This window comes from Merops nubicus, unplaced genomic scaffold (genome assembly GCF_000691845.1).
Source record: "Merops nubicus isolate BGI_N331 unplaced genomic scaffold, ASM69184v1 scaffold17348, whole genome shotgun sequence".
In the NCBI taxonomy this organism is placed as follows: domain Eukaryota; kingdom Metazoa; phylum Chordata; class Aves; order Coraciiformes; family Meropidae; genus Merops; species Merops nubicus.
The window spans coordinates 45693-69532 of NW_008627918.1; the positions used below are offsets into that span (position 1 = coordinate 45693).

Consider the following 23840-nt stretch of genomic DNA (forward strand, 5'->3'; position numbering starts at 1 on the left):
TCTTTCCATGCTATGATTTAAATCCATTAACACAATTTAAAGCTCTTTTCAATAGAAAAAAAACAGTTTGCATCAGCTTAAGATCTACTTTTTATTTTGATATTATGACATAGAAGGGCCTGCAAAAAATTGCTCAAAGAATTTGCTGTAAGGTCCAAACAATCTAATTTTGAATATATTGGCATTTCATGACAGAAAGAACAATCAATTAGCTACTTGAGTATAGATTTATATATTATATATATTAGCTTATTTAAAACATTAATAGGGACAATTGACTAATCCCATATTTACTAAAAATAAACTGGCAATGCTACTTTGAATCTGACATTAGAACATATACTGCAGCTCAGAGATTTTTAAAACATAAAATATGTATAGAATACATTTTAGTACAATGTCAAGTATTGGGCATTTTCAGATCTTTTAAAATTACTAACATACATTTAATACATAATACTATATTATCGTTATTTCTTTTACTTAGGAAATTTGTTAATAGAGTTAGCATTTCAGAATTTTTACAGCCAACTAGGTGAGTTTTATTTTGTAGTCATAAATTAATCCTTTTCATTTACCTTCTTTAATATGTATAGATTATTTAAGTAAGTACAATTAACTTTAAAGCAGGAAGCTGGGAATGTACTATGGAGTCAAGACAACTATCAAATTTTCTTCTCTTTTTCCATGTTCACCTGATTTGTTGAAATATAATTTTATATTATCTACACTAATAAATGTTCTCCAGTACTCTCTTCCAAACAGTTTAAGACTTTAGAGTTTGTTTTGTTTTAGAAAGTAACTGTATACCAAAAAGAAATTGATTTGCCATGTTAGTTTTCCAGTTAAAAGTATATAAACATATAAAATTCAGGCATAACCATACCATATCAGCAGCCCTAAATCTGAAAATACTTGTGTAAGTGTATAATTTTGACCACATTCATATTACAACTGGCTTCATCAGTTATGTTTGTATGAGAATAAAAATAACTTCATTGATTAATATTAATATAAATGAGTTACATAAGAAATAGGGAACATAACTTCCACTTGTTTCTTACCTAAATGTTGCTAAAAAAACCCAAACATTGCAATCCTGTTTTAAAAACTTTCTTGAAAATACAATTCCATGATAACCTTCCCATCGCTTTTTATAAAGACAGAGTTTTGAAGACATATGATGAATTAAATTACATTGTGAAATTCAAATGTCTGCCTAAACTACACTGATCTCATAAACTCTACCGCGTGACTCCTTTTGCAATTAGATATTAAAGTCAAATTATCTAGAACAGATAGTGCACAAAATAGTCCCTTTAAAAACTTGTAACAGAAAGGCAGATTCTTTAGTCTTAAATCAATACCCTCCTAATGCAACATCTTACTTAGTTGAATACTTTTGATTTAGCAGCTTGAGTTTGGAAATGAGCTAGCAAGTTTTTCTTCTGAAATTTAGTCACTCACACTAAGCAAACTGAAATCTTCTAACTCAACAGATGCTTTACTGAACACCTACTAAGGCCCACTGTGATTACATTTACATAATGGTTGCTACTACAAACATTACTCTGCTGACAGTTTTTTTTGCACCTCATTCTTTTCCAAAAATTACTTTTATCTCAGCAAGTTTGAGAAAAATTGGATAGTTTTTTTCAGTTATAAAACTTTTCTACTTTTTTGCAGAAAAGCACCTTTTTACCAAGCAACAGGGAAACCGCACTATACCTCTGTAAATACAGAATTACAACATTCCCTCAATTTCTTTCACCTTCATTTGTCTCTTTACAGGTATAAGGAAATTAAATGCAAACATAATCCAATTGATACATATCATAATGAGAATATTAATGTTATGATAATATGTTAATGTCCAATTTATAGTAGAATAATATGTTTTAAAACATTAAAATTATGTAGTGTTGGACTGGTAAAATTTCCTCTAATTTTCTTATTTTTTGATCTTGGGATTTAGAATTGCATGTCATTGCAAATGCACTAAAGAAGGGCACAAAAGGTTCTGTAGTTAATATATTCCCCGTGCCCTTCACATTTGCCCTGGGTCTGGTTTGGATGGAGTCAGTCTTCTTCATAGCAGCCCACAAAGTGTTTTCTATATGGGATCACACTAGTGTTGGTAACACACTCACACTAATGTTTTAGCTATTGCTGAAGAGTGCTTGCACAGTGTCAGGGCTTTCTCTATTTCCCACACTGTCCCCCAGCTCTGGGGAGTATGCTAGGAGTGGGCGAGAAGTACAGGAGGAGATGCAGCAAGGACATCTGTCTCAAATTGACCCAAGACAGATTTCATACCATATAACATCACACTCTGCAGAAAAACAAGAGCAGAGGGAGTTTTTCCATGGGAGCTGCTGGTCAAACTGGCTGGGCACCAGTCTGCTTACAGGACGTTACAAATGATTTTGGCATTACATGTTTTGGTGGGGCTTTTTTGTTGGCTGGCTGTTTGGTTGATTGTTGCAGGAGGGGTTTTTGTTTTTCGGTGTTTGGGTTTGGGACTTCTAGGGGGAGGAGGGGATGGTGGTTGCTTTTTTCCTCCCTTTCCTTCATGTATCAAACTGACTTAATCTCAACTCATAAGGTTTTTTTTTTTGCTTTTGTCCTTCTGATTTTCTCACCCATCATCTTGGGGTGTGAGTGAGCAATCAAGTTGGTGGAGCCTTACCTGCCAGACAGCTTAACCCACAATAACATTCTACATTATATGAAAGGGACTGATTAGTTACTTATCAAAACATTAGGTAAGTAGACTGAATTAAAGAACAACCAACCAAACAAAAAAAAAAACCAACACAAAACCCCACACCAAAACACCTGCCAATCAAACTTTTGAGAATAGGAAACCTTAATAAATGTGAACCCTACAAAAAACTGAGCAATAAGTATCACTGAAAAATTATGCCTACCAAAAACACAGCTACCAGAGATAAATTTATTATACTATTCCGAACCTGCAGGCAGAGAGAGCAGTGTGTTATCCAATTATAAACACAACATGCAGTAACACTTGTTGTGCTGTTATATTAAAAAGATGACAATTAAGTCAGTGTTTTACATTTAATGAAAAACTGAAGACTATATCTTCATGAACACCCTTAATTCCATTCTGTTTGTTGCAAACTATAAGAACATATTATGACAGGCCAATGTCACTAATGGCACACGGTATTAGTAAAACATTACAATTGTTAGTGTTCACTATGCCCATCAGCAATGTACATTCATATTGAATCATGGCAAACATAGAAACTGAATTTACTTGACAGTAAATATATTTTCATATGTAAAAATTATTAGGTGATACATGACCATGCTATGATTTGAGAAAAAAAAAAAAGGAAAAAACAAAAACAAAAACACAAAAATCAAAATGCCTCTTAGCCTTTTGAATTCTTCATTTCTTTTTATCAATTCATCCCAGAAGTCTGACATCCGCAGCGTGTTAATAAATATTTCTGCACATTATTTTGAAAAATGAGTTACTCTGTACTGAAATAGGATGCAATAGTCTATCAAGCCTGAATTATTAAAACGAAACAAGCATGGAAAGCAAAGAAGCAATAATGTTAATAAAAATAAATGTGGTGCTTACATAGGTTGACAGGGCTAGGGAATTGCAGCTTTCCTACCATGTAAGTCATAAATTAGAATCTGTCATAGGATTCAGATCACTTTTTTCACCATTTCCCACCACCACTAGAGATGGAGAACGTGAAAGATTTCTTCAATTGCAAAGCTGGTCTCCCTTCCTTGTAAATGCAGAAGGTTTTACCACCAACTTCACATAGCTCATTTCCCACTGAAGATTGTCGTGTGGACAGCACTAGATACCAACCACAATGCACAGGCACTAGACATTTCCAAAAATTTCTAATATGAATCATTATCTCTCCCTCCTAATGCTGTATGGGAGATGACAGTCCATCAGGGCACTACCAGCTGGGTGTAACAGAAGAGAAATCTTTATAACTATGACACTGATCAGTGTCCAAATCGCAGAATCATTCTGGGTGGAAGAGATCTTTGAGATCATCAAGACCAAATGTATAATTTAATAAATAATCAGTCCAGAGATATTCCAGTTAAGAGAAAACTGATGCTGAAGTAGCAAAAACACATAAGAAATTCCTAAGGACCAGGCTAGATCAGGTGGATAAATATCAGGAGGAACAGAGAATCAAGTAAGAAGACTTAGGATCCCTAGATCTCTGTGACTAGCTGAAAAGAAAAATATCCTTTCCAAGAAAAGAAAGTCTTCCCTTAATTTCCTTTAAATGCATCTTTTCCAAGCTTCCTTCTTGGTAGCTTATCTCTAACAGTTAAAGGAACTTTACTACTTGATTAGAAATCTAAGTAGAATACACACACAAGTAGCAGGATTTAACAGCAAAGTATAACCTTTTGAAACTAACAAAAATAATTATGTTTTATTATACACAAGCTATATGCAATATATAAAAGATTCTACTTTCAGAATGTAACACACAAGCTACAGCAAAAGTAAGGATACAAACCAAATCATAGAATCACCAAATGTTTTGGGTTGGAAGAGACCTTTAAAGGTCACCTAGTCCAACCCCCCTGCAATGAGCACAGCCATCTTTAACTAGATCACGTTGCTCAGAGTCCCATTCAGCCTGACCTTTTCCAGAGACGGAGCATCTACCACCCCTCTGGGCAACCTGTGCCAGTGTTTTACCACCCCCACCGTAAAAGATTTCTTCCTTACTTCTAGTCTTCTTATGTATACAAGTAGTATGTTACACTAAAGTAGATGAATACCTAGATAGTCTCAGATCACAGCTCATGGTGATTGGTTGTCTAAATCCTGTTAAAACTGCACTGAACTAAGAATGAGTTATGTTAAATTTAAGGACAGTGAAAAGCAGTGCTAATAAAGCATTGTCTTAACATATCATTGGGTTCTTTTTAACAGCAATACTGTTATTACTTTTTATTTTTGCTACAAAACCCAACAAATTCGTACAATTAAATTACTATTGTATTGCACTTTGAGAAACTGAGAGACCTGAGGAAATGGGAGTAGTAACACAGTGCTTAGGTAGATGAATATTTATCAGCTGCCAGATAACTTTCGCACACGTGCACAGTAAGCAGCTGAAGAACTGAGAAAACTTGATTGTCCCTCAAATATAAACTTCACTGTGTATGTTGATTAAAAAGAAGCACCAAGGTTTAGCTGAAATAAGGAAAATAGTTCCTTGTCATGACTCCACAATTTGAAATGCCTTTTATTTTGCCTTTTTAAAGATAAGATGTTATTCTGAAATATATGAAATATATCACTCATGCAGTATGATTTAACAGACACACGAAATAAATGGCTTTGATTTTCAGCTCTACTAATATCACAGAAAAGTCAACAACCTTTCAGACTAGGTGTGACACATGCTCTTAGCATATACTTCATCTTTCTCCTTTACCACATAATCCTACTAATCAAAACCTGAAGTTAAGAGCAAGAAAAGACAAGTCAGGATTTGCGGAAGACAAACTGGATAATTATAGTTTCTACTGCAGTAACTTACTTTTATTGTCTAGCTGAGCCCTGTATTTACTGAATCCTTTTAGCCGTACTCTCTGGCCCAGCAGATCAAGGAACTCTTCAAAAGCTGGTCCTGCCATCTCATTGTTATACATTTCTTCCTCTGTGCTTTGGCCTGCTTTGCAGTAGAGGATACCAATCTTATGTTGAAAACTCAGCTGAAATTAAAAAAAAAAGGTAAAAAAGGAAATTAAAAAATTATGTAAGCAAAGTCAATACTAGAACAAATATTAACAATAAGAATCTTAACACTGTTACAACCCCTGGCAGAAGTTATCTGAAAGTGAAAAAATAGGTGTTCTGATTTGGGAAATTAAGTCACCACAGAAGTTAAATAAATAGAAGCACACAAAAAGAACAAAAACCCCGCAACAACTAGCTTGAAAGAAAACTGGATTGTCACTATCCAAACACAGATAAAAGCAGTACATGAAGACTTTTGACTTGGCACACTCTACTGCACATTATAGCATGATAACTTTAATTGACAATTTTTGTATAACTTTCTTCTTTCTCAGATTCAAAACAAGGTGAGCTTATTTTCCCTTATTTCTACTCCTTAACGTTAATTGCAGTTCAGTTAAAACAGGCTCTCAGAACTGTAATTTCTCTTAAATTTGATCTGTTTCACTCTCCATAAAATAATTTATTATTAAAAGTTATTTCCCATTTCTGAAGTATACTTCAAGCTATCAATCAGCTAAAAATAGTTTTGTTAAACTAGAGTCTCAATTCTAGGACATCATAAAGAGAAATTACTTCTATAAAAAAATAAGCCTAAACCCAATAAAAAGTTAAGTATAAAAAGAGATTATTACTTCTTGAGCAGAACATTTGTTTTCTTAGATTTTATGTATCCTTAAGAGGACAAACAGGAAAATGCCACGAGAATGGATTAGTCCTATTATTCTTAACTGACAACTTTCAGAGCTTTACATACTGTCAGAGACCATCAGACACACCATATTCCCTTAAGACATTTATCTGTTTTCACAGCTCAGATCAACTCTCCAGCTGTAGACTTCTCTTAATCAAACTTCAGAATTAATGTCTAAAACTTGTGTTATGCAAAGACTGTATATATTCCTAGCAGAGCAAAGGTTAGAAGAACCAGTCTGCTTAATCTTACTCATATGTAACACATGGTCTCCTGTGTTAAATATACTGTAAAACTCAAATCCATAGACATGTTACTGCACCAATGTTTTGACACAGCAATTTTGAGGATAAGCTACAAGACAAGAATACTAAAAGGTCGAGTCAAGAAAACATACATACATGAAAGAAAAAAGTGTCAAAAATATCATTCCAGACCTCAAATAATCCTTTAACCTTCCCTCTTCAATAAGTGCTGCATTCATTTCTCCACTGTAAGTGGAGTTGTATATAAGGCAGTTGTCAACAGTCTATTAAAAAACAAAACAAAGCAAACCCCAACCACTACCCAAATCCTCATCGCCCCTGGAGAAATAAAAGCTTTCACTATGCTTTTACCAACCTAGTCTTCTGTGTTTTCGTGATGCTATTTCTTTTTTAAGCTAGTATTCTTTTTCTCCCATGCAATTCAAGATCTAACTTGACAGAATTCTTGGTTTAACTATTTACTTTCATGTACAAACAACACACCAAAAATCCCCAAGATGTCCAAGTTAATTAAGACTTTTGAATCTTGATTTTTGAACAGACAGAATCCTTGACAATACGAATCTCATTCCCCAAAGGTAAATGTATTAAAATTAAGTAATAAGGAAATGCTAAGACTACTGAAGTCAATAGTAAAACACTTCAAAACATCAATTTGGCCTGGAGTTCTTTTCTTATTATGAAGTTAAACCTATGACTAGGACAATTTCTTCTCATTTTACCTAGTAGAAACAGGCCTAACTCCAATTTCAGCAGATCTATATTCACAGCAACGTACACTACTGAACTGGGTCTACTGCTGCAGAAAGCCTGCAGCACAGCATGAATAAGAGTAGTGTATGAAGGCAGCTGTCCTGCCTCTCTGGTGAGCCCCAATCCATCCTCTCCCCTTGATAACTGCTTTATGTAGGCGTGAGCCCTTGTGGAACATACTCTGGCAGGAGGCCACTGACCAGGGAGCAGTTAGGAACATAGAGGCTTAGTGAGGACAGGAATGAGGAATGGTGGTACAGTAAGATTTCACTGGGCAGCACAGAACACAGTGGAACTACAGGAGCTGTGCTAAAGTTTGACGTGGAATGGGAGGGGTGACCAGTAAAAGGAGATTCCATGTTATGAGTGCATTGTAGGAGCTGTCTGTTGAACTCTGGAGCAGAGCAGGGTTAGGATACCAGCTTGGTCTTGTCATTTCCTTTTGACTGCTATTAGATGCTGTCCATCCAGAGTGCTTCCTTGTTTGATCCCACTTTGAAGCACTGCCTGGAGAGAGTTAGGTACTTAACAAAACGTTCCAGATTGCACACTGGTGACTGTTTTGCTCAGTGGAAAGCTAGCATGACATTTCGTGCCTGGGGAAAATGGAAGAAAACTTCTCATATAAACTTTAGATTACAGGAAGCAGTGCTGTTATCTGACACTTCCCAGCAGGGACTTAAAATGATTGTGAACACACTGCCACCTTTATCCCAGCTCCGTATCAAATAGTTTAGCTTAAACCACAGGGAATTTAAGTTAATTTCTTTGACTTCACACTAGAATTGAGGAGTGGAGAAGCAAAATGCTAACTGAGCCACCAACAATAGGGGCAACAACTAACAGTAAAGAAGCACCTGAGCAAAATATTCAGTCTAGCAATATATAGTCAGACTCTTTCCTTCTTTCTGAGACACCAGTCATTCCTGGATTTGTTGATGAATATCAATATAATTCGAAACAAGAGTGAAATATACCTCTAGCCTCCAAAACAACCTACCATCTCATGGTTTAAACATTGTCCTAGGAGATGCTGAAGATGAGGATCTGAAACTCCCCAGCACAAGGAAGAAATTAATCCTGCATTTTCACTTCATGAACAACCATTGTAAACATTAGGCAATTATGTACAAATTTGATTCTACCAATACCACTATTCCTAAACAAGACACAAGTTGCAAGTTCTTTTGCAGTGACATGAAGCTCCTAGCCCAGTGCTAGCAACACTCATGACTATGACATTAGAAGACCTCAGCAACAGAACTCTCATGCCAACATCATGGGGATTGCTGAGAAGCAGAAACCAAGGTGCCTTCAGAATGCCAGTGCCTACAAACAAAGCAACTAAATGAGCTTTGGCAGATCTTATCTGGCAAATTTAAGTGGCATGGAAAGCTATCAGAATATTTTTTAAAAGTTTTAAAGTTACTTAAAACCGATAAATTTTGACAGTTTTGAAAAGGTATCATATACTTATTCTAGTCTTTTTAAGTAAAAAATTGCAGATGTGGTTCTGATTTAATGATTTCTAAATTACAAATTTTACATTTAATGTAACAGTGAGAAAAATTTAATAATGTGACATCAGAAAATAATTTATAAACTCCTTTAGCTTCTCGGGTAGGGGAAAGTAGGGGGAATTAGAGAGAAGTAAAAAAATAAAATCCTATCTTATCCAGGTTTCTTTTAAATTTACAGCCAAACCTAATGCTGATCATTATATACCAGAATAAATTGGGAAAAATGCATATTCTTTATTTGTGTATTCAGATTGGGTCAACCATCCAATATTTGCATCTATCATCTACTATCATTTTAGAGACAAAGTTTTAGCCACATTTTTCCTCAATAATCCAAACTACATTTCACCAAAAACTGTGAGCCAGGTAGAAGCCTGAGTCAAAACACCAAAACAGTCTTCAGCCTGCTGAGGAACTGTGCAAACATTTCATACACCATTACACAAAATGAATATTGTTCTGGTGACAGTATTAATCCTCTAGATCATTATTCATATTTTTAAATTCATGACACTTCAGCCAGCAACCTTCAGTTGCCAAGCATAACTCTTTTTGTATTTGCTTGACTAATAAACTGAAAGTATCAAGTACATAAGCGGATTAAAAGCATAAATGCATCTCATGCCAGTCCCATGCACAGCTTTCTATGTTCAAGTAATTACCTCATAATAAGAAACACATAATACACATTAATATTACATTTTGCCTGGTGACAGCCCATTTCACAACAGGATTGAATTTTCAGAACTGATCGCCCAAAATAAAAAGAAGTGCTATGTACTGCTGTTCTTCAAAATTAGGAGTGATGATTAAAGAATTATTTCATTCAGTTCAATTGACAATTTCCATTTCCAATTTTTGGGAAATACTTATAGTGAGTTTGCGTAACATTCAGCTCAAGTCAAAGTCGTACTTTACACTGCCTAGAACATACTGCCCCTCTGAGCAGTGAGTATTATTTGTTAGATTAATCTAAACTCACTCTGGAGCTCAAACAGGAAAGACAGAGAGCAACAGCACATCGGGAACTCTCAGATTCAGAATTGAGTGCTTCTGATTTCCCTTTACTCTTTTACCACAAGAACTGAAAAACACTCAAGAAAATAAGGACACCTGGCAAACTGAATTTTCAACTACTGCTCCTTCTTGCATACTACAGTGGACAAGAGCAATAAAATATAGATACAAAACTAGCTTAACAATCCAAAAAAGCATTTCTCTGCCTCTGTCTACATTTACTTGGTTTTGAGCAATTGTTATGGCCACAAAAGAAGACAGAAGAATTCTGGTAGACTCCATGTAATCACTGCATTCAAAACTGAATTAGCATTAAAAAATTAACTATACCATCATCAGAATCCACTGGGTCCCTCAGCTGATTCAACTTCAACAGATACTGACTTTTGCCTAGAAAGTGCAATCTTCATTTTAAATGATGTTTTAAAATGTGGTTCTAAAAACTGATTTAGAAGACATCACAAGCCTGTCCTTCATAAAATACTTGGAAGCTATACATTTAATTACGAGGTCTGAAGAAGCCTATTCACTTTACTGAGCCAAGTTAAGTCTCACCATGGTCTCCTCATTTAAGCCATGTGAATAATTCATTGCCATGAATTTAATTAATTAGTCTCAATCACAATTTCAGTTGTTTGAACCCAGAAGCAGTCTATCCTAATAAGACTACTGTCAAGTTAATCAGAAAATGTTATTGTAAGAAACAACCCAAAATTTTAGATGTAGCTGTATAACAATACACTATATCCTTTTCTATACCAAATATTACCTGCAGCCTTATTATCCTCCTTATCTACACCCAATATTAATAAAACCTTCGCTGTATTTTCATTTGCATTTAGCACTAGCAAATATTGAAGTGCAAATACAGATTGCAAAAATCACCTCTTATCAATGTTAAAAGTTTAGTTATAATCTTTCTCTCAGTCACTCATCTAAAGAGACTCTCCACAGACCAATAATTTTTCTCCTTAGCTGCAATGTCCTTTAAAACGAATTTACTTAGTAACAGGTATCTCCAAAACCAAGGAAGTGAATGGTTTGCATTACAGATCCACATTTATTAACAGTCTGCAAAATATTTAACATTTCTTTTTCCCCTTAATGAACAGTCTTTATAGAAAAGTCATGTGCTACATACCCCTTGTTCATCCAGTTTAAGGAGCTGTTCAGGTACTTTGGGAGAATTGGAAGCCTGCCTCAGGCACTGAATGCTCAGCTCTGGTATGACATACTCTAGCACCTCTTTGAGAGGCAGGCCTCTTGCTGTGCCATGCCGAGCAGTGGATGGTATAGCATCTTCCAAAATTGCTCCTCTAAGTGTAGTAAGCTGCAGTAAAGGTAAAACACACAAAATATTTTTAGTTCTAACACTACAATGACTTTAACAGATATCAACTTCAGTTTTTAGCAAAAGCACGGAAGAAAAAAACGGGAAGAAAAAGATTCCTTTTTTTAAATTTTTTTTAAGCAGTAAAAAGGTTACTAAACTTTTAAAGAGGAGACACAGGCTCTTATTGTCTCAGTGAGAAATCTATTTTTTAAAAGAAGTTCACAGATTTTATTAACACTTCTAATTCCAAAGACTACTACTTTCTTTTTTTGGCAAAAAACCCTTAATACACCAGGAAAAAAATATGGTTAATTTTAATGCCATAATATCCTTCCAGTTGAATGTGAGGTTGGACAGGTGATTTAAGCCTCAGCTAACCTATTTAACCCATTCACCATTTTTTTTTAACCATTCTGCTTTATTGTCATTGATTTAGCAAAACATAAGTAATTTCTTAGAAGTGAGTCAGATGAATCACCTCTCCACACATCCATACAGAGACAGCCCTTTTTTGGCAATGAAAGAAAATCTTAGTCTAAAAAAAAAAATCTGCATCTTTCTGTGTTGGTAAATACATATTAGCCAGAGATATCAGGTCTAGCTAACACTTCTCTATGTCCTAATCACAATAAAAAGCTATAGTCCTCAGGATTATGAAAATGTATAGTTGCTACAATAATACTGTGTATTTTCATACAAATCAAAGCTAGCTTCTGTGATAAAGAAATTAGTTTGCAAGAGATACTAATTCACTTGCAATAGAAGTTATGAGACATCCTTCCACAAGTATCACAACCAAGCTATTCTTGCAAATAGACAATTATTTTTATCAACGTATTAATATTCCATCCAGAAATCATGTATGCTGATACACAGAAGAACTTCTCAAAGGAAAAGCTTCTAAGAAAGTACTTTGAAACAAACACACATACAAATAAATCACAGTACTACCTTTCATATTTTTCCCCTCCCTTTTCCCTACTTTTCTTAATCTTTTATTTCTGTCATTAGACACTTAAAGTCAAGCTGCTTGATCCAAACTTCTTCAGCTTTGCTCTTGTGATCTGTTCCCCTGTTTGCTCCTAGCAGTTCCTTCCCTTCAGTCAGCTTACATCCTTTTGGATGTCTGCTCCGAAAGAGAACAATTTTATGCAGTACAGAAGAAGAAAACCTTGTTCCAGGAGCAACTACATTTACTAATGGTACAAGAAGCATTCCTTTCCCACAAAGAGATCTACTTTCAAAGTTAACAACAAACCCACAGACAAACTAGCATCCTAAACTCTAAGTTAACTTTTCAGTTCCTTTGCAGAATTACTGAAAGAACATTACCTCACTTGTCCTGAAAACTATACGATAGTTGAACTGAGATCCTTCTTTCTCCTTGACATCTTCAACCTTCTCCCTCCGGATGCTGACTGCTACAGGTCCAAGATTTTCATCTATTCCAAAGTAGTTCTGATGCTCTTTTGCATAAGAGTGAACGAAGAGAGAAGAGTATAATGAAGTACAAGTCTCCTAGCAAATGTTCATCAAATATCATTAAAAATTTCTGCAGCAAGAAAAAACATATTCTTTTTAACTGAGCTATGAGATCTGTAAATACACTGGCTTGTTATCTTCTGAACAGCACAATGAGCGCATTAACAAAAAGCCAATTTTGATGAGAAGAATGACCACTCATATCACATAACTCAAATTACTGCAACTGCTGCTATTACAGTATTTTTGCATTTTTTTTTTACTATGAAGTTAATCATTTTTCTTGATGCTGTAAGAAACTTCTTCAAAGAAACTATATCTACATAAAGTCTAGCAGGCTTATGTTAGCTACAGAAGCTAACAGTCTTCAGACAAATGTGTATGTAGCTTCCTTCGTTTCATTCAGTTTATTGTTATTTAAGGCTTTACATTCAAAGCAGCAAATTAGTTTTAACTGGTGAAAACTGTGCCTAATAAATCTTCAGTCTTTGATGAATAGTTACATTCATCCTTGTGTCAGCTGGCCCAGTCTAGGAGTGCAAAGCACTACCCAACAGAACTGAAAGATTAAGTTAGAGACCATTTAAGCAGACTAGACACACTCAAGTCCATGGGACCAAACAAAATACATGTTGAGGGAACTACCCAGTGTCAGTGTAAGGCCACTCTTCATCATCTTTGAAAGGTCATACTGTGTGACTACATCCACCTTCAAAAAGGACAAGAAAGAGCATTTGGGACTATAGACTAGTCATGATAAATCTTAATTCCCAGGCAGATTAAGGAACAAATTCTCATGGAAGATATTTCCAGGCACATGAAGGACAAAAAGATGCTTGGAAACAGCCTGCAAAGATTTACCAAATGCAAGCCATGCATGACCAAACCAATTGCTTTCTACAGTGAGATGACTGGCTTTATACACGAGAAAGAAGCAATGAACATCACCCACTTGTCCTTTAGCACAAGTCTACACACAAACTCCCATAGTATCTGTGTAGCTAAACTGAAAAGACATGGCTTGGATGTGGACATAAACTGGCTGGACAGCTGGCCTCAAAGCAGTGTAGTTAGTAATAAAAATTCCAAATACTGGCCAGTTACTAAAAGGTTTATCAGAAGTTGGTTGTGAAAGTGTTACTGTTTAATATTTTTTTATTATTATTATCTGAATAATGGAATGGAATGCATCCTCAACAAGTTCATCTACCTGACCAAGCCGAAGGAGCACAGTTGATGTGTTGGAGGCTAGGGCTGTACTTGGGTGCAAAAGATGGAGGGGAATAACTGGCAGGCTTTTAACAAATGAGTAATATGTGCATAGGGCAGATACTGAAATGCATATCCCCCTTCTGTTTGATAAATTTGCCCTTTAAGGCTCAAAGTTTTAATTTAACACTGGGAAATCCATGAGGTATATAATTGAGGCTGAAGGAGATGGGCTTGCACAGCCTTGAGAAAAGAAGGTTAAGGGGAAAATAATTGCAGGTTCCCACTAGCTGATGGAGGTTACAGACAAAGGAAAGCCAGACTCTTCTTCAAGGTACAGAGAGGAACGACAAGATGCAGGTATCACAAGATGCAGCCCCTCACTGAGGGAAAACAAACAGAGGAACAGGTGGCCAGGAGAATCTGTGAAATCTCCATCCTTAGAGACAGTCAAAAGCTAAAGGGACAGCTAAAAGGGAATAGACTTTGAGCAACCTATTCAGAACCTACATTTAAAGGAAGTTTTAAACAGGGAATTAGACTGGATGACCTCCAGAAATGTCTGCCAATCCAATTTGTGCTAGAACTCCACCTTTCACATGGCAATGAAGTAATAAGACTAATTTCTCCTTTCAAGGTCATCTAGATTTAAAAAAAAAAACAAAACACTTTGCTTGCATTTTTGAGCTAGTTTCATACTTTGTGGTTTCTTGTTTGGATTTTTTTTTTTAAATGTACTTATAGAAAAGTGTAAGAAGTTTTTTCAAAATGTCTTTCACAGAGTAGTGATCCATACTCTCAGATGGATACAAAAAGATAAAGTTATCTCTCCATACATGACCATCAAGTTTATTTTAGCAGCCTTTCAAAAAATCTATCCACAAAGTAAGCTGGTGGTTACAGTCCATCTCCCAGTGGGGAGAAAATGAGTACCAGCACATTACAAGTAGCATCTTTTTGTTTTGGAAGGAACACCTGGGACACAGACTTTAAATTACTTCTCTCGTGCTCACCAGCTACATTCCTATCCCAGCCTGAGCATTCTACCTGAATGGATAAATTATACCTCAATTATACCTCATGGATTTTCCCAGTGTTAAATTAAAACTCTGAGCCTTTAATGGGCAAATTTATCAAATTGAAGAGATGGGAGAGGGGTGGGGGGATGGAACTAGAGCAAGTGCTCCAAAGGTCAAACACTTCCAACAATATAAGAACTCCATATGGCTGCATATTCAGGCTTTGCCAAAAGGTAAACTTCCCAGTTAGGGTTTCTAGAGCCTTCCATTTTGTTGTAAATCTAGAAAAGGCTGTTACACAGTTACTATGTTTCTTGGCTGCAGTATTAATGAGCAGAAAAATGCAGGCTTGGCAGATATCTGCTTATTTCTTGCACAATATGAAAGACAAAAATGCAAATACATGATTTATGTGCATTAAAAATAAAATTGATAAAACAGTTTCAAGAATGGGAACTAAAGAAGCTGAAGCAAATCAAAGAACAGTGTGGCTACTAATATGCCAGGATTTGGGGAAAACATTTTTCAAAAAAAGCTCAAAGTACAAACTTATTAGGCTCATGGAAACGTATTTGTATTAATTTAAAAAATATTGACTGAAGAAAAAAATGCTATCTTACAGCTGTTTAAAGAGATGGTAAAATAATCCTCATTCTTTACTTTCCATTTTAAGGAATAATTGTCAAGTTTTCTTCTAATATAGAAGTCTTACTTATACAAAACTGAGTTAATACCAAAAGCTTGCTAAGCTTGTACATTTCATCTAGGACATTTTTTTTTCAGTTACATATCAGCAGATAGACACAATAACATATTAGGTAACGGTTGCAAGCATCCTTTAAATAAAAAGCATGGTAGTAATAGTCAGTTCTCAAGGTATTATCAGGATAATTGCACAAGGGGAAAAGGACAAGTCAATAACAAGAGCATATTTCAATAGTCTTTTTTAAAACTCAACATAGCTTTTCTTCTCTTCTCATTCCATTTTATCCCACTAAAATATAGTTCACTAAAGGACACCATTAATAAATCAAAACCGTGCAATAAAATATTCTAGCTTTTACAAATCTTACCTGAAAACTGAGAATATATTTTTCATAAACATTAACATATTTTACATCAGCCGAGGTTTATCTTAACAATCTTACAAAGCTTATAAATATGCAGTATAAAACTACAGCTCATTACAGAATACACTGAATTCCAAATCTCTTTTTTCTTAAAAGGGAATGGAATAATTAGTGCTACACATGCCAGGGTGTTTCTTCCATGCATCTTAAAACAGAAATAAAACTTGTATGCTGACAAGTGCCAATTATAAAACTGTGAGTTATATCAAATATTCAGAAAGTTATTTCTTTTTCATACATATCTTGTTAAAGGCAAAATAAAAAAATTGGTGGCATTACATCTATCTCTATATACAAATAACTATTGTTCACTAATTTTTTTATTTCACTCTTCCACAATTATTTTTCTAAATTCAGCTACGCTATTAAATCTACAATTCAATGAACAATCAGCTAGGAGAGCTCACTGTCATGGAAGACCATCAACTAAGACTCAGGATGCATATAAATGTCACTTTTTCTTATATGAGAGATCAGCAGAGCAGCAAGACATTTTGGTGCCCAAGGCAAAACGCCTGTTTTATTTCCTCTACTCACAATAAACTTTGCTTAGGTGAGAACTGTGTTCAGCTGGAAATAATCCAGAGATTTCTTACATGCTTGATCCCTTGAGATAAGAGGTACTGAAAATAAAGTTTTTAGTTCTGTGAACAGGTTTGCCCTGACTTGCTATGTGCTTCATAAAAGCCATCCAATCCAGATTTCTCTCATGTAGCTTCTATACAGCTCTATGGAAAGATAATGTGGAACAGGGTACAGCTTTTGTGTCCTTGTAAAGGTGAGAGGGTAACAATTTATTAATGGATATTAAATGCATCACATCATATTTACTTTTGAAGAACTCTACCTGCAGAACAACTATTAATAAGGACAATATTAATTCAAGTTTCCTAGTAGTACACTATGTGAGGGAAAAACACTCAGATACTCTTACTTAACTTTTTAATATTGTATCAATATAAAAATACTTTACTTTTAGTCAAGAGATCATACATACGTAACACCAGAAGTTAATTAAAGATAATTACATTTGCATTAACTTTCTGGAAAGGCTTGTTTATAATATATTATTTAAAGTGGTTTTGAGTACCTTCTGTATTTTCCTTTTAAAATCTTTCTGATAAGATTCTTCTTTACAAAAAAAGTTCAGCTCTTCAGAATCTATAACTTAACAACGATAAAAGCATTTCACAAACAAGTCCTCTTTCATTTGGCTTAACCCTTGTCTTCTTTTTCCCCCTATCCTGCCACCATCTTTGTCCATCAATCACCTTCTTTTCATTTCCATCCATGCTAATCCTTTCTTCTCTCTGTTCCTCAGAAGATCTGCCACGCTTCTGTTACAAGTTGCCTTTCATTCTCTTCCACTCTGAGTCCCTCAACACTTTATCCTTTACAACCTGCCTAGTTTAAAAACCATTTTGAACCTCTGAATTTACTGCTTGTTCCTGGCTTAGCTCTGGGTCTTTTTCTTTCTTCCTCTTCCATGACAGATCCAGCTTCTTTTCTTCCTTGCCTTTTAAATACATTGTGTTTACAGCCAATATGTTCTTGGTGTCTACAATATTGTGAAAACAAGCACTGTACTGGATTCTCTTTCAAGTCCCTTGTAAAGGGTCATAGGAGGAAGGAGTACACTACAGTGCTTATTTCTTGCACTTCAAATATATTTAGCAAGCAGAGGAAGTATGATTTCAAGAAGACTTGGGCAATAACAAATAGTCTTTCAAGGACAGAAGATTTTTTCTTTTCTTCTAATAACAGGAAAAAGACTGAGCCGTGATGCATAAGACAGAAAGGACAGAGACAGGTATTTTGGAGTTCTCCCCACAAAAATGGAGATTTCCCACACATTGCACAAAGCAGTATTGAATAAGACAGCCAAAGTAGATCACAAAGCAGAAACAGTTTATCTGAACAATGATTCAAGTCAAGAGAATTACTCTGCTGAGAAGAGTGTCCTCGCACTTTGCAGCGTGAACATACCCTAAAAGAACAGGGTAAAAGGCTAGGAGAAAGGCATAAAGCAACCTTCATTAAGCTGAAACAATAAATATCATTAGAAGCTCTCTGTTTCAGGAGTCTGTATATGTGCACACAGTATGAAAGGCCCCAGTGAGACACTTGAAGACAGAAGAAACTAGAGGGAGGGAGTCAGAAGCCTCAATAATCAAATCTTTTCTCTTGGAGGTACCTTCCAGGAAATCATAATTTCCACTCTGGATATCAGTATTTCCAATGCATTTACTGGATCTAAATGTCAACTTTTCCTCCTGCCCACCAAGAAAGTTTGGTTTAGAGAAGTTAGTTTACATACTAATTTAAATGACCCCATACTTGGTGAACTTACACAAGTATTGCATAACCTTATACATAACCCACTGGTTGTTGAATATCCCTGTGGGAGAGCAATAGTAACAGACTTAATTTTAGTAAAGAGCTTCATCACTACTCAGGATTCTCCTTAGAGAACATGAAGAAAAAATAAAATCTTTACTAAGCAATGTAAATCTAAGGCATCAGTCTCTCACAACAGTTGCATCAGAAAAATTTACCTTTTCCATAGAAGAACTTGCGGTAATAATATGCTCCAAGGTCAATGTGTTCTATGATGTAACGTTTCACCTTCTCTCTGTGAATGGACTGGTTTTCTCTTGGTACTTCCAGTACTGAAACACCAGCATTTGTGCAATGGGAACTCAGAGAGGACTCAAAAGAACAACTTTCACCTGAAGAAAAAGAAGCTGAATTTGCCCTAGAAAGTGCAATCCGTCTGTCTCCTTCCCCACCAGTTTCGTTCCTGAAGTAAGGGCAACTCAATACTAAATCATTGCTTTTCCCATCACCCTCATCAGCATCTAAATTCTCTTTTGAATTGAGGTCCTCTTTGCTTCCCAAAGGAGATTCACAGTTTCCCGTTTGGCCTGCTGGCATCTGAGTTTGTGACGCAGCTGAAGCCCCAGTGGTTATATTTTTCCTTTTTCCTACATTTACTCTGGTAGCCATGGCTTCATTTATGTTAAACAAAACGCTCTGAACATCATAATGTGCAAAACATTTCTGACAGTTCCAAGAACGGACATTTCTGTCAAGTCTATCATCCAGATCAGATGAAAACTTAAAAGTTTCATGCTCGCTTTTAACTGTTCGCAATTTTCTAAATAGAGACGTTTCTACTGCTTCTGATTTTAGTCTCCTCTTGAAAGATTTCTCCCTATCTCGGCCAATAAGTAGGGCACTATCCATATAATCCAAGCCAGAAATCCTGACAAATTCTCCCCTGGAAATCTGTGCAGCAGCATGGAGACTTGGAGAAACTGTAGGATCACAGTGGAAAAACTCAGAAAATCCAAATGGAGCAAGGGGTTTATGTTCAAAATTTTCCACTCGGTATCCTCGTAGCATTGCAAAGAAATTTTCTCCGGATAAGCCTTGCCTATCGATGGAAGAGGTACTGCCATATTCTCTATGAAGAGCTGCTCCAGTATTTGGGTTGACAGCATTTTGGTCTAACACATCTTCAGCATCAATATCGCTTATTGTCACATCACTGTTGCTTCTTTGCCTTATGGGATGAAGTCCCCTTTGAGGGGAATGAACAAAAAGATCTCCAATTGAATATTTTCCCTCTGTAAATTCCAATTCTAGCTCTTCTTGCTGTCCATCACTTTGGTCATTCTGTCCATTTGGAAGTACTGAGCCGACACCTTCATAACTGGTTGGAGGTCTATTTTCCCAAGCAGCTTTACTCAGCTCTTTAGAGCAATCCTTTTTAGGAGGCCATTCAGATACCCTTGCTCGAACACCCATTTTAGGCACAGCTGGTGTACCATTAGTTTGATTAGTTTCAGTTTTGCTAGATGGATTTGAAGAAACAGGAGGACCCATGTTACCATTCAAAGCTTTAAGTTTCCTAGCAAAATAATCATCAGATTGCATACTTCTTGAAGACTCCCTGAACTTTGAGGATATTCTGCTAGCTTTGTGCTTATCTTCTTGCAAAGACCTTTGATCACTCATGTCCAGGCAGTGGGAGGGGAACTGCTACTATTCACTGTTACTTTTGTTATTACATTGTCTTTTATGGGCCAATAAGCCACAATATAAAAACACAGTTACAGTCTTCCCAGAAGTGCAAGCAGAAAACCTCAGGGTACCATTTTTGTACAACTTCTGTCAGGAGAGAAATTTCAATGCATTTCCTTCAGTTCAGATGCATTCACTTCAGTATTAATCCAGACAAATTTCTTTTTTCTGTTAATAAACAAACAAACAAAAGAGAAAGCGTATTAAAATGTTTATAGCCAATAACAGTAAGCTTGCAATGTTCCTTGCATATACACAACATCCCATGAAACTGGAAGTAATGGGACTTGCTCTGCGTGGTTTTCTATCCCCTGCTTCCTTAAAGCCCAACAAGTGGAATAAGCTCAGATTCCCATAGGATGCCCACAGGTTGTGTGCAGTTTGAAGCTGTGTATCTCTTGGGGGCTAACCATTACACACACTGAGCAGCAGGCCAGGTTCTGCCAAGCAGAAGAGCCATGTACAGCTCTCTCTGCACTTCCTTCAATGTTGACAGCACCTTAGATGCCTATTCTTTGTCTACTCAATTCACTATTTATTTTTAAGCAAAGTTTTCAAATTTGCTTAAAACTGGCTAATACCCATAGGAATTACTGTGGCTAGACAGGCAGAAAATGTAAGTGAAATATATGAAACAGGTAGAAACTTAGAAAGAAAGAAAAGCGTTTTGTCCCATTTATAAGAACATTTTAAAGATGTCATCTCTGCACTATGATTAATTTAGTAAATAAGTGTATTTTGTTCCCCTCTTTCCCCCCCGAGAGATTTATTTCTATTCCTGAAAAATATTATTTATCAGTATAAACCAGTTATAGTTCTTTCTGTTACATGATAATCTTCTGGTTGGAAACCTACACAGTTAACTCTGTTACTGTGATGAAGAACATTTCTTATTTGTGGAAGACAACAGACAAGAGAGTAAACCTATTGATAACTGATAATTTGATTACAAAATTTGAGTTGTTAGGATATATATTTTTTTTTTCTAATCCCTCTAATAGTCTTAAGAACAACTATGCTTCATGCTATGAAGACATATATGCAGGCAGAGCCCATCCTTTAACCCGCTTCATAAAATTAGACTAAAATCAGACACAATCCAGCATGTTATGTACAGATTCACAGAATGTTAGGGGTTGGAAGGAAACTCAAAAGATCATCCAGTCCAACCCCCCTGCCAGAGGAGGATCACCTCGAGTACATCACCCAAGAACACGTCCAGGCTGGCCTTGAAAGTCTCCAGAGATGGTGACTCCATCATCCCCCTGGGCAGCCCCTTCCAGTGCTCTGTTACTCCCATTGTAAAGAAGTTCTTCCTTGTCCTCAGGTCGAAGCTCTTGTTCACCAGCTTGTGGCCATTGCCCCTAGTCCTGTCACCAGACACCACTGAGAAGAGCCTGGCCCCATCTTCCTGACACCCACCCTTTAGATATTTATAAGCATTAAAACCTCCTTTTCAGCTTTTGTTCCTTGAACCAAAACACCAACATAATGATCTTTTAAGATACTTCAAATAAGCATAATATGCATTTGGCAGAGTTTAAAAAAACAATGGTCAGGTCAAAATAGCTTGGAATATTAATTCTCCCCTTATTTCAGTGAAGATAAGAGGTGGTTAAAGGAAGTCAGAAGACAAATGTTTTCTTCCTCCCCTAGATTTAATGCCATAAAAAGTGTCAACAAACAAGAAACAAAACAAAAAACAAAAAAGGGGGGGGGGGGGGACACAAAGTAATAATATAAACTAAAACTTGACTTTTTTTTCTGCTTGTCAGAAATTGACACAGAGTTGTTTGCTACAGCAAACTTTAGGAGTCTTCTACCATAATGAGTTAATAAACACAAATTAAGAATTACAGTAGCATCATGACTGACAGCTTCTACATGACTATTACTAGGAAAGGGTACCTAACAACATATCTAATATATAAAATTAATAAAAGTTTTTGGTTCCTGACAGGATTCCAAAAGGTTCTTTAAACAACTGGCATGTCAGAGAAACAGTATTTCAAAAGTGACATGTAGGATTTTTAAACATCAGCTTATGAAAATACAACACCAAAAGGAAAATATGAGTCACTGAATCACAGAATGGTTTGGGTTGGAAGGGGCCTTAAAAATCATCTAGCTCCAACCCCACTGCCACGGGCAAAGATAACTATGCCAAACACCCCTATCCATTTTGGCCATAAAAACTTCCAGGGAGGAGGCATCCACAACCTCTCTGGGCAACTTGTTCCAGTGCATCACCACACTCAGTAAAGATTTTTTTCCCTTATATCTAATCTAAATCTACTATCTTTCAGTTTTAAATGGTTATTCTTTGCCCTATTACTACAAGCCCTTGTAAAAAGTCCCTCCCCATCTTTCTTATAGCCCCCCTTTAAGTACTAGGATGCTATAAGGTCTCCCTGGAGCCTTCTCTTCTCCAAGCTCAACAAACCCAACTCTCTCAGCCTGTCCTCATAGCAGAGGTATTTCAGCCTTCTGATATCACCTTGTTCTTTGTACAATTGTGTGAGCAACCTTAGTAAAATAAAAACACTGAATGTAAACGAAACTATTCCAGAATCATCTATTTTGTTATTGCAATAGTATAAAATAGTGAGAGCACAGGTCAATATCACATTTCAGGAAAGATATTTAACTTCTTATTGAAGAGTAATTCAATTTTCTTTGAAATTATAGAGAATTACATCTTCTAGCATTCTTGCATTTTCCTACATAAAAAAACCCACCATTCATAGAAGTCATTAGTATATGTATTTTTTAAAATAAAAAATGATCTCTTACAAAACTAGAAAATACATATAAGGTCAGAAAAGGCTATCCTGCAAAAACTTCACTCTTTTCTTCCCTTGTGTTAACCCTTTCTTTTTCATAAGCATTTGTGCATAAATAGTGAATTGGACCAGGAATATAATCCAGCTTGAAATTAAATTGGGGATGAGGTGGTGGAAGGCAGAAGGAAAGAGCAATAAATGCACACGACCAACCCATTTATTTTCAATCCAAAAGTATGACGTGGTTTACTGTTTGGCCTCACAAACAGCTGGATTTGTGGAAGGCCGGAGAGAGCCTGAAGGCCACAGAAAAGCAAGACTCTGTTTTGGGTTGTTGGTTTTTTTTGTTGTTTTACTTTGTTTGGTTGGGTTTTTTTCTAGTAGCTCATACTTGATGATGTATAGCCTATTTTAAAACAAAAGTACACTGCAAAAGTTACTATTTAAAGAGATACTGTTTTTTATTTACAGTGCAAAGCTGGTGTGACAAAAGACCAAAGAAATGCCTGTTTTGGAACTGGAGATTGACATTATATTTTAAATACTAATATTTGAAGATGTGATACAGTATACTAGTAATTTTTTTTTATTCTGAAGTTAGCGTAATAGACAAAATCTGCGCGTTTCTAATAAAAATGACCATTTCTCTAAACTACTGTAACTCTGTACAACAGTGTGTTTTGCTTGACACCTGACCTATGCCGATGGATAGCACATTCTCCTGCATTTGTTATTCTTTAAGGTTTTTCTGTTGCCACAGTAAGAATTTAGCAAC

At 35.9% G+C, this 23840-nt stretch overlaps 1 protein-coding gene across 1 annotated transcript in view; it reads right to left on the reverse strand.

Moving 5' to 3' along the window:
• Positions 1-20365, reverse strand: part of SIPA1L2 (signal-induced proliferation-associated 1 like 2) — a gene marked incomplete at its 3' end in the record, with an annotated part of 62585 nt that extends 42220 nt beyond the window's left edge. Inside the window, exons 1-4 of the mRNA XM_008946509.1 lie at positions 18752-20365; positions 12689-12822; positions 11165-11353; positions 5574-5748 (exon numbers count right to left, since the gene is read on the reverse strand). Coding sequence (XP_008944757.1) covers positions 5574-5748; positions 11165-11353; positions 12689-12822; positions 18752-20216 — 1963 coding nt within the window. The remainder of the gene's footprint in view (positions 1-5573; positions 5749-11164; positions 11354-12688; positions 12823-18751) is intronic.
• Positions 20366-23840: the final 3475 nt, after the last annotated feature.